General features: G+C 32.1%; 1 protein-coding gene across 2 annotated transcripts in view; it reads right to left on the bottom strand.

The window, feature by feature from the left end:
- LOC113517029 (band 7 protein AGAP004871) overlaps positions 1 to 13,005 on the bottom strand; it is a 39,699-nt gene that overhangs the window by 24,975 nt on the left and 1,719 nt on the right. For both annotated transcript variants that reach the window (XM_052895481.1, XM_052895480.1), the window contains exons 3-4: positions 1,714 to 1,786; positions 389 to 471 (exon numbers count right to left, since the gene is read on the bottom strand). In XM_052895481.1, the coding sequence (XP_052751441.1) occupies positions 389 to 471; positions 1,714 to 1,786 (156 nt within the window). The remainder of the gene's footprint in view (positions 1 to 388; positions 472 to 1,713; positions 1,787 to 13,005) is intronic.

The following is a 13,005-nucleotide window of genomic DNA, read 5'->3' as shown; positions in this document are numbered from 1 at the left end:
TTATTTTGTCAGGTTGACATCGAGAGCTGATTTATCTTCATGGATGTTAACCTCACACGTATTTGTCATGATGGGTTGACTGGACTCCGTCTTTTTCTAATATAATTTACTGGGGGAAAGGAATTGTTAGCAATATCAGTTCGACCTTTTCTTGCGAGGTTTCCCCTTGAAACGTGGTAAATTTTTGTTGAATTCATCACGATGAAACGACGATCTCCTATTGGTGCTCTACCGATACATACCGATAGCACAGGGACCATTCCATTTTCATCCATTAAAAAATGTCATTCAATGGTATCGAATAGCGTAGCGTGGGTTGCCAAATTTTTTCATCGTCAATTTATAACCCCTTAGAGGTCTTAAAATAGTTATTCATACTCGTGCTTACCTCTTGTGGCGGGACGTCGTAAGTACGCGTGCGGAGGTCCACGCGTGCGTACGTATCAATGCACGGCAGTATGAAGAATATTCCTGCACACAAAAAAAAACATTGTTAATAATAATTTAATATAAATTATAAATATAATTAAAAATTTAAATAAATAATAAAAAAAGTTTCTTGCCTATATTATTGTCAGGTGTATTTAACAATAAGTATTATATAAATTTTAAAAACTTATATACCTTATTATTACCACCATCAATATCTAGGAATCATGGAACAATGGAAATATATGGGGCCGGGACCGATAATATCCATCACTGTCTTGAATACAAAATTGTATTGCACGGGAATTGAACTTGTAACCTTGTTGAAAGATGAGGTAGTATATTACCCCTTACTAACCCTTACTAAGTGTTTAATTGATTTTCTAGTTTATTTTAATCGACAATAATAATTTTATCGGTACGATATTATGACAAACTGGCCTTGTTATTACAAGTCAAATAAATAGTACATTTAACTCTACACACCAACTAGTGTTGAATAATCGAAGGGTAGGTATCGATTATTAATCGATTCGTTCTTCAAATATTCAATAATAAAATATATGTTGATTGCAATTTTTCGATTGAGTTCCATAGGTACTAACAATTCAAATAATCGATAACAAACAATTGTGAATAAATAGTTGATTATAATTGACTTCATTTCTACAAACTAATAGTTAATACCTATGGTTTTAAACCAGTTATCGACGTAATCAATACTATTGATAGATTATAAAATTTAAATATTTGTATATACTTTATTGTAAAAAAAGAGGTAACATTGTTATAAATTATTTTTCATTATAAAAAATTAATCGATTACAATTTCATATCGTTGCTACTGATTTTGCTATTCGGTGTTAGACTATCAAGATGAAAACAATCGATAAATTAACAATCGATAGATTGACAATCTATGTATTACACAACACTAACACAAAAGTAAACTGTATAACTCAATTCTTAATTCAGACAGTTTGTCAGTTTTTTATTGTTACTATGTTAGCTTGTAATTACAGCCGTTCTACCTAGCAGTGAGCACGATGCGCATGAATAATAAATTAAGTTACTTACAAAATAAGGTTTACGTTCTAATAAAGGAATAAAGGTAATAATAAATGAGAGAAAATTTTGGCGGGAAGACTCATATTTTTATTTCATGTCGGCACTATTTTTTATTTTTAATTTATGATCATAAATTTCACTCTAATACTACCACTTTTTTTACCTTTTCTATTTTTTTTTTGTATTTTACTTCACATATGTTTTATTGATACGTACCAGGCCCTTTCGCCCCGCCCGAAAGAAGTCTTCCGAGTCGAAAGATCACTGCCCTCTCGTACTCTTGCACGACCTGTTGTATTAAATAATTTAATAATTATTACATTCTTCACTAGTTATATTATCGACTTTGCTTACGTCAATCATTATATAAAATAGATATGTTTTAAGTTAGGATGTAACCTATTCCTGTATTAAATTTCATACAAATTCGTTCAGTAGTTTTTGCGTGAAAAGTAACATCCGTCCATCCTCACAAATTTTCTTGTTTGTAATAACATTAGGAGTAAGTGGGCCGGATGTACTTATTTAAAATTTAAATTATGAAAATTAAAACATATCTTACTTATATAATAAAAGTAATGTAATTAGATGATATCTGAACATGAGAAATATCTGTCACGCCTGTCTCCCATTAGGGTAGGCAGAAACAATGGAACGCCAAATGCTCCGATTCAAACAAACCTCTTTCGCTTCTTCCACATTCATCAATCTTTTCATACACGCTCGCCGGTTACGGGTACATTTAATTTGGCCCTTCTTCAGCACGTCGCCTATTTGGTCGACATACGTCCGTCTAGGGCGGCCCCTACCGACATCTCCATTCATTCTTGCTCGATAAATCTCTTTCGTAATTATTCTTTCATCTATCCTCTCCAAATGACCAAATCAACGTGAGAAATATATAAGAAAAATTTATACGAGAGGTCTAAAAAGATTAATAGGAACAATAATTTATAATATATAAACAATATTTTTTTGAAAGTTTATTTATCTGACTATATGTTTGTTCCGACATGACGCAAAAAACTAGAGCACTTAAATAGATGTAGTTTTCACAGTTGTATCTCTGTAAGCTTATACATAATTTGGAAATGACTACTTCATTAGTTGTCTACTTCTGAAACCAATCGTATGACATAGCGGGCTGAAAGCTGGTATTATATATAAATAAATACATAAAAACGACAATAAATTCAAAGACTTAATTGGGATCAATTCAATCCTTACGCTTAAACTATTTATTACAGGACAATGTTTTAAGTACCTATACCGAATTTCAAATTGAGAAAGAGAAATCTAATAGACTATATAATAAATAAACAAAAAAAAAAGCCGATGTCAAACTAGAGTTAACTAGGAAGTTAACTCTAGTTTGATCCCTATTGATCAATTCAACCCTTCCGATTAAACTTTTCCGATTAATATAATAAAGGATTTTAAGTGGAACGGAGGAATAAGAAAAAGAAGCCGAGATAAAATTTTTAGAATTAATAGAAATCAATTCAATCCATTCGATTAAACTTTTTCGATTAATTTACAAGACTTTAAGTGGGTCGGATGCACTTGTTTCGCGTTGAAATTGCTTAAGTTAAATCAAATAGGCTATATAAATATGAAAATAAAAACAAACCGACGTCAAATTGACAGCATTAATACGGATCAATTAAACTCTTTCGATCAAACTTTTTTGATTGATTTCTTTTAATTTTCACTCATTTATCGTGTTAAATTGTGTTTTCAATCGATAAACATACATATTACATGTATATATACATATATACGGATATTTATCTATGTAATGTTTATAATTAAGCTCTGAAAAAATGTTTTTCGAATTATGTTCGCCTTCCTTTTTAGAGTGATTAAAAAACAAATTCGATTATTAAACAGATTTTAAAACTAAATTCCAATTAAGAAAATGATCTAAAGATATTTTTAATGGCATTTGATTTTTAAAATTTGAATTTTATCGAATTTATTTTAATAATTAAAAAAAAAAGTACTTACTATTACGTTTTTAGTAATCAGTTTTCTCTACCTACCTCATACAAGGTATACTGTTAAAATAGGCTTATTTCACATGGTTGCCACTTCGGCAATGGATATTTTATTATAGAACCACTTTTGTTCTCGACACTTTGTGTACCGCCCTCAAATGATATTCTGGCTACATTCGTTATGTGGTAATTAGTTTGAGTACGGCCATTTGACCTCGTTTCCCTTTTATCTATGGACTCGCTGCCGGTACAATATGTGTAATGTGAAAACTCTATGGTCGCCGAGTGTTGCTTCATTAGATTAGATGCCACGAGCTTCGTATCAATTAAATATAGATGAAGTCATGCAATCCGTATGATATTAATCTTACTAATACATTTGTGTAAACTTTAGTGGCTGTTATATTATTTAAGTGTGTAATTACGTGTTGTTATAGCTGTCTGTTTGCCATAAATAAATAAATAAATGAATAAATAAATATATAAATTGTTATTTATTTAAGTATATATATAATAAATAAATAAATAACAAAATTGTAACTGCACATGAGAAATATTGAAGAAAAATTAATTTGAAATAAAAATTAATTAGACCCACAGAGTATAAAGATGATATTTATTCGTTAAAATTTAATAAGTTAATAATTTTTATCAGTTAATTTATATATTTGAAAATATTAGTTTAAAACATTGCTTTTGCAATTCATTAAAAATATCGATTAGAAATTATCATCATATCAGCGTTTAACTGTCCACTGCTGAACATAAGCCTCCCCTTGGAGGGTTTTGCCAGTAGTTGCCATGCTTGGCAGGCGGATAAGCAACCGCAGTTAGGTCCTTATAGGAGAGGCTTATGTTGCATTGTTGTTATGCATATATTTCTTTTATAATACAGGAGACAAACAAGCATGCGACTCACCTGATGGTAAGTGACTACCGCCGCTCATGATCACCCACAATACCTAAGGCATTGCAGATGTGCTGCCGACCTTTAAAATATGCTCTTTTCTTCGATATACAAAGAATACTTAGAATTTTATTAAACTACTAGCGGCCCCTCCCGGCGTCGCACGGGTGGACATTTTTACATATTGAAAAGTGGCTATTAAGGCTGCACACGCGACGGAAGCTTAAAAATGGAGTAACTTCTCCCGTTTTCCCAACATTTCCCTTCACTGCTCTGCTCCTATTGATCGTAGCGCGATGAAAAGTATACTATAACCTGCCCAGCAGTATGAAGAATAATTGTACCAAGTTTCGTTAAAATCCGTCAAATAGTTTTTGTTTCTAAAACGAACATACAGACAGACAGACAAAAATTTTACTGATTGCATTTTTGTCGTCAGTATCGATCACTAATCACCCCCCGATAGTTATTTTGGAAATATATTTCATGTACAGAATTGACATCTCTATAGATTTATTATAAGTATAGATAGATGAAAACTAAAAAGTTTAACTAGATGAACTTCCAAAAACGACACCAAATTCAAGTAAGATTAAATCGGCACAAGAAACACCGTACAAAATCGATTGACAGAAATCAAACACTTAATATCAAGTAAACAAAAAGTCGATGTCACTAGTTTTGTTGACAAAACTCACTCACAGATAGGTAGCGTGATTATTATGTACTAGCCTTTTCCCGCAGTGTAGCTCGCTTCGAACTATGTAGTTCGCATATGTCATTGCTATTGGAACTCTTCATGAATCCGGTCTTATACTATTTATTAATGATAATTACGTACCTAATACCGTCGGTTATTTTATAGAATTTTATATGTTATAAAACTTTTTTATTTATGAACCGATTGAAATAAAACAAACACTAAATGTTAAGTGAAGTTAACTAAAACGCATTAGTGAAAGCCGCGTTCAAATCGGTTTAGCCGTTTCTGAGATTAGCGTACACAAACGTACAGACAAATAGCTATACAAGCAAACAAACAGAAATTCTAAAAATCATTGTTTTGAGTTCTATTACATTCATAAAGCCCCCTATAACATTTTTTTTATATTTTCCATGTACAGACAGCAACCAGTTACGATTTTATTATATGCATTGATATTGATTGATTTATATAGGTTAGTAGTTTATGTCTATTTTGTTTGTTACGTCTTTAATCTTTAGAATCTCTAGTAAATAGTATCTACCTTAAACGACAAGCGATATTTTATTTGTTAATGATAATTTTAATTAACCATTAAATATCGTACACTACCCAACAATTGTAATTTTTTATGGTTCCAATAAATACATTTTCAATTTTGATTTTAATTTTTAATTAACTACTACATACGATTTTAACAATTATATTCTTGAAGGTCTAACTTAAAGTTTGCTGTATATTTCGTCATAGTCGTAGAATACTGACGGATCTGACGAATATTACATACAAAAGATCCGTCAGTATTCTACGACTATGACGATTTTATCTCATTCGACTACTCGATCCGACATTTCATCCGATTACTAATTTTATTCGATTACTAGCGGCCCGTCCAGCCGTCGCCGGGTGGACATTTTTACATTTTAAAAAGCGCCCATTAAGGCTGCACACGCGACGGAAGCTTAAAAATGGAGTAACTTCTCCCGTTTTCCCAACATTTCCCTTCACTGCTCTGCTCCTATTGATCGTAGCGTGATGAAAAGTATACTATAACCTGCCCAGGAGTATGGAGAATAATTGTATCAAGTTTCGTTAAAAACCGTCGCGTAGTTTTTGTTTCTATAACGAACATACAGACAGACAACAATTTTACTAATTGCATTTTTGGCACCAGTATCTATCACTAATCACCCCCTGATAGTAATTTTGGAAATATATTTCATGTACAGAATTGACCTCTCTACAGATTTATTATAAGTATAGATAGATTACTTTCATTCGATATACGCTTCTAGTAATAGCTAAAATCATCATCAATTAAATCATTCATTAGTAGTAGTTCAATTTTTTTTGTCGTTACTTGTTATCACCTATATTATTGATTAAAATATTATTATAATTTTATAGTAAGGGGATTTTTACTTAATGTTTCGTCTTTTTAATGGATCGCGACATAAAAATGGTTGAGAAGCAATGCTCTGTGCAAAAACGGTCTAGTCAAATTATTTTCCCACTTCTGTAACCACACGTGTTAAGTAGCGGACAAGTAAGACTTGTTAAGAATAAATATTTAATTTTAATTAATTAAATCATACTTATAAAGTAATTTATCGCGACTGATTATCAGCACATTGCATTTATTATTAGCAATGTTGCTGTGGGTTTCAATAGTATTTGTTTGTTTAATTTTGTGTTTTGTTTACTTGTATTTTATTTGTATTTTTTGTGCAAATTCTAGTGGCTACCAAATTACTATTTAAGTATATAATTATGTATTATTTTAGCTGTTTGTTTGCCTTAAATAAATAAATAGAAAAAAAATAACCAAAACTATTAAACCTAGGAAGCTGATATTTAAGGTTAAGATTTAAAATTAGAAAAAAGTTTAAATTAGAAAACTTAAAGGGAAAATGCGACAGTGCACATGCAAAGCTGCCGGTGGGATTTTATTCCTAAATTTTTTATTCTTACTAATATTGTTGTTCATTTATTTGTTTGTTACTAGGCCTAACGGCTTAATTGGGGGGAAGGGATTGTTAGTAATGGAGGGGTTATTTCCCATTGCTATCAATATACCCTATCAGGTCGACCTCCACGTGGTTTCCCCTAGAAACTATCGTGACTAATTGATCGCTGATTTCGTCACGATGGGCTAACTGACCTGCCTTTTGATCCTCGCTTATCCTCTCTCACTGGTGCCCCTCCAGTGTATACCGATAGCGCAGGCGGGATCACCATTTTATTATCATACATTAAAAAAAAAAGCTTAATTCTTGAAATTTGTTATACACCTAATATTATGTTTTGAAAAGGAAATGGGCCCTATTTGTTTTATTAAATACTGTTTAGATAAAATGGGTTTTGGATATTTTTTATAGTGTATGAAGTATTGAATTGAATTGACATAAGTTATTTATTATTATAAATGTTATTATTAAAAATCATAATTTAAGCGACATTATATAATAATTATATGCCCAATGACAATAAAGCACAGCGTTTTTCATTTCTACAATATCAAATTTATACTCTGTACCTATAGTTATGCAAATTGATGATTGATTGATTTTGGTCACGTGGACGAAGACGCAAGTAAAGACTAGTTAATTAATATATATTAGTATAATTATACCTCAGCTATATTTCTATATGGAAGATATGTATGTAACGGATTGTAAAGGACTAATACAGAGAAATTTCGATATTGTATCGGGATAAAAAATATATCAGATTTTATGTTAGACCTTCGGAAATACGATTGTGAAAATTCAATTTCGCGCAGGAGTTTTGCGTGATGCTGGAGCAAATATAATAACAGGTAGACAGACAGACAGACAGACAAAAACTGTTTCCCTTTTTATTGCTCTTATGAAGATCCTTCATATAAATTTTTCGTAAATATTTCCTATGTACAGACACCGTTTTATATTATGTACTTATTACTTGATTACTAGCTATTTGCCCGCTTTTACATACGCGTGGTTTCAGAAGTAGGAAAATCAATGAAGTAGGCGACTTCTATATGGATTTTATATAAGTCAGAGCTTCAGAAACACAACTGTTAAATTCATATCTTATTTGGTGCTGTAGTTTTTGTGTGAAGTCGGAACAAACATACAATACAAGGAGACAGACAAAAAAAATTAAAAATACTTGTTTTTGCCTTTATTAGTCTTATTAGGACTCCTCATATTAATTTTTAATAAATGTCTCTCATATCTCTCATGTTAGCCGTGTGGCCCGGCACAGAATAGGCCACATCTTCCTTTTCCGTGGGTGTAGTTATAGGCGACTAAGGGATGGTGAGGGATGGGCAACAGCGTCTCTCTTAAAAGATCTCCAAAGCCTAACTACGGTTTCCAATCCGTCTATTAAGCATGACAACTATTGGCAAATCCCCATAAGGGAAGGTTTACGCTCAGCAATGGACAGTTAGAGGCTGATATGATGCTGTTGATCTACATTACTTTTCATATCAATAAGCAACCGTTACCACTTTCCATCAGACATACCGTAAGCTCGTCTACCATTTCAAGTTAATTTAATGTTATATTAATTTGATTTATCCTTAAATCTGTCTTACAGCTATTCCGGGAAATAGGGTGAGAATGTTCTGGAAGGCATTGGTAACGGGATTTGGACCCTTCAAAATTGCTATACGATTATTCGCAACGATCGACTCTACGAAGGTCCAATTGCGTTTCAAATGTCTCCCCAATGTTTTTGCGTTTATATATCGATGGATGAATAATATTATTATTTGGGGGAAGGGGATTGTTAATAATCCGGACTACCAGTTTCATCGCTTCTAATATATCCTCTCAGGTTGACCGTCCTGTGGTCCCTAATGGAAATCATCATGCTGAATTTCAATATGTATTCGTCACGATAACTGATCTCATTTTATATTCACCTATCATCCTTCACTGGTGCCTCGCCAGTGGACACGGTTAGCGAAGGCGGGGTAGCCATTCCATTATCGTCCATTAAAAAAATATACTTTATTAGTTTAGCTTCCATGTTTAATAATTCGTACTATTATAAATGTAAAAGTGAGTTTCTTTGTTTGGTCCAAGTATTTCGTCTCAAAGGCACGTATATGATTAAAACCTGATTACATTGCATTTTCTAATTATGAGAACAAAGTTATGTGTAAAAATTTTTAAATGTTTACCTTTTATTATTATTATTATTATACCAGCCGTTAACCGTCCATTGCTGAACATAGGCCTCCTCTTTAAGGAGGGTTTTGCCAGTAATTACCACGCTTGGCAGGGGGATGGACAACCGCAGTTCGGCTTTGGCGATGTTTTAAGAGGGGCGCTCCCGTTCATCCCTCAATATATGATATACCGTATATGATGTTCCATGTATATAACTAATCAGAAAAACGATATTTTCTACACAAACATTTTTATTACAATATCTTTAACGTATAAAAAAAAACGATATTTAAGGTTGTATTTTTATGGTTGTAACATTCGGAACTTCGCTCAAATCTTTCTTTTAGTGAAGAAAGTAATCGAATAAAAATTTTGTCCCGTTTTCTGGAATACTGAAATTAGGTTTATTATTTTTATTTAAGAGATATAAATTTCATGTAAATCTGTTAAAAAAATATACTTTCTCTTACAAATTTTCACCCCTGTTTTTACCCCTAAGGGACTGAATTTGGAAAAAAATCATCTTATTGCTTGTAAAGGTATTAAAGGAACCAATTGTTTAAATTTGGTATTTCTAGCTTCAGTGTAAGTAGTTTTAGCTGTACGTTGACGAGTCAGTCAGTCGGATAATGTCATTAGCAAAATGCAACAAAATATATTGGTTACTCACGCGCATAATTAGGGGCTTTCTATAACGATAGTCGATTGCCATTAGACGACCGCTAAGTGATTCACCAACGACGAGTTCGCATCACTAAATAACCACATAAGGTCGTTGATCATATCATCGCGAGAACACCAATTATGACACAGAAAGAAGTTAGGTTGATTTTTTTTATACAACTTAGAATGGCAAACAAGTTGACGGCCCACCTGATGGAAAGTAGTAACGTAGAATGGACATAACAGAGTATACTGTTTCGCCCATGCGTTGCCATTCTTGAGGACTCAGGTGTTATTCCTCTGTACCCTGTAAATTCACGCCATATCCCACCCTTCAAACCGAAACACAGCCATACAAACACAACTGTTTTACGGTTGAAACACGAATGGGACAGAGGCACCCAAGCAAGCGACTTTTGTACAAAGACTCCCTCTGATTTGCATCATCCTTCAATTTTGAATCTTACTTACGTGCCAGTAATTTTTTAAATTTTCCATTATACTTGTGAAAGCATCAAATTCGCATATTAAAAAAAATCTTGAATAAATGTGTATTTATTCAAGATCACCAATATTCACTTTAAATAAATAAATGCTGAACGTTTCTCATTAAAATAGTCAAGGCTTTTTATATTATAGTACAGATGTATAGTTAAATATATAGTTATAATTACTTATATATTTAAAATAAATGATATACAATTTCCCAAGAAATTTCTAAGGAAACTTTTAAAAGTTTCACAACATAGAGAAGATATCATGTAATATCAGAAATTGAAAGAACAAATTCCTGCTTTTAAGCTCGGTTGAAAATAATTCAAGTTTTCTATGTTAGTATACGTTTCCTTTTAAATTTAAATATTTATGTTAAAATGTAACTACGTACCTTCAGTACAATGTACATTACGCGTATACAGGTTGTTTGTCTTTATATATTTTCTTAGTATACAGCAAGATCTCAAAGGATTTAGAGATTTATCCGTTCAACATAACATGAAGTATCTCATTGTACATATTATATGTTAAATGGACTAGTTTGCAATTTTATACCTTAAACTTTTGAATTTAGAGTGGAAATTTCTTCGAAGCTCTTTACCAACATTCTCAAACACACTTAGTGTTAACTATTTTTGTTCCGCAAGGTATCCACTTCGTTTTACGAAAATGTGGTATTAAGAATTTCATGAAAATGTAACTTTTATTACATTTAATTTTGTGTAAAGAATAACTATCTAGTCTTTAGGTTCTTAGACAATGTAAGAGATGTAGACATAGTCTACAAGCGTATTGAGCATACGTTTACCATCAGATGGGTTGTATGCTTGTTTGCCGCTTTTGTGGTATAAAACAGAAAAAAAAATGAGCAATGATTGTATAAAATTATAATGACGAAAATAAAATAAATACAGCAATATTTCTCAAAAAATATTAACCTATATTACAAATCATAACAAGATTTCTTGCTTAAGAAAGTGCTTATTTTTTAAGCAAATAAATAATGGTAAAAAAGTCCAACCATCGGAAAGTGTGATTAAAATGTAAGAGAAAAATTGTTAGTTGTGGGTACTAGCGTTTCCATTAATAACTAGTTTAATTCTTTTTTGTGAGATATTTAATTTTTTTTTTTTTTATGAATTTTCCCTTTATTTGCCAAATTGCCAAATTTCATGATTCTAGGTCAACAGAGAGTGCCCTATAGGTTTTGATTCCTTTTGCGAATGTCAAAATATGCGATAAAGTGGGATATAGAGAATAATATCTTTAAATTGCGTAGATTTAGAAGTCTGATTTTTGCTATTTTAATAGATTGCAGACCTAAATATAAGATATTAATTTCAAGTTGATATCTTCACGCATTCCTAAGAAAAAAGGTCTTGACAAACAGATGGACGGACAACGAAGTGATCCTATAAGAATTACATTTTTCCTTTGACCTCCAAAGGAAAAAACGAAACGGAGGTACGGAACTCTAAAACTGACAGAAAGTAGCAATCATCGCCTATCGACATTACAGAATACGCTGTGAATACTATATATATATATATATATATATATATATATATATATATATATATATATATATATATATATATATATACACACACACACACACACATATATATATATATAACTCACTCACTTTTTAATAATAAACATATGCATACACATTTTTATAGTGCGTGAATAAGTATTGTACAATAGTATATATGTTACTTGTAACGTCAAGAAATAGCGCGCCTTTTGTTAAAAAAAAAAAGAATTGCCCGCCAAAAATTGTTTGACTGTATTTTGATATTTTATTTTAACAATTTCTGCTTTTTACTGTAGATAAAGAGCCCCTTTAGGTTAGATTCAAGTTGTTAAGGTTTACAATTCATCATTGATGCATACGTTTCCATAAATTATTTACAGGCTGTATCCAGCGGTTTCGCCCTTGGTCGTACCGTGACGTTAAATAATCTTTAATCTTCTTTGAAAGGCAAACTATCAAATGCAAAAAAATTGTTCATATCTGACTGACTAGGTTAGCGCGTCCAAACAAATATACAAGCATATTCATAACTCTTTCTTTGTCGTCGTCATAGAATAGGATCCTTTCCTTTCCCGTGGGTGTCGTAAGAGGCGACTAAGGAAGAGCGAGGAATGGGCAACAGATTTTTCCTCTTAAAAAATCTCCTGCCAAGCGTGGCGACTACTGGCAAAACCCCCAAGAGGGAGTCTTATGTTCACCAGTGGCCAGTTAAAAGCTTATTACTATGAAGTATACACATACTATATGGCATGGAGAATTCTATAGGCTACTTTTTATTCCGGTCAGTAAATATATCCCGATCACGCGAACAAAGTTGCGAGTAAAAGCTAGTAAAATATATATATCGTGAGGTCCCGGTATAGAATGAGACACCCATTCCTTTGCCGACGGTGTCGTAAGAGGCAACTAAGAGAACTTAAAAGTCGAGTGATGGACAGCAGCGTTCTTCATAAAAAGTCACCAAATCCTAACTGCGGTTGTAAATCCGCCAGCTAAGCGTAGCAGTTATTGGCAAATATCCCTTATGGAAGAGGCCTATATTC

Source organism: Galleria mellonella, unplaced genomic scaffold (assembly GCF_026898425.1).
Source record: "Galleria mellonella isolate WM207_F2 unplaced genomic scaffold, CSIRO_AGI_GalMel_v1 utg28, whole genome shotgun sequence".
In the NCBI taxonomy this organism is placed as follows: Eukaryota; Metazoa; Arthropoda; class Insecta; order Lepidoptera; family Pyralidae; genus Galleria; species Galleria mellonella.
Note: the sequence above shows the minus strand (reverse complement) of the source record. Positions and strands in the feature narration are given on the sequence as shown.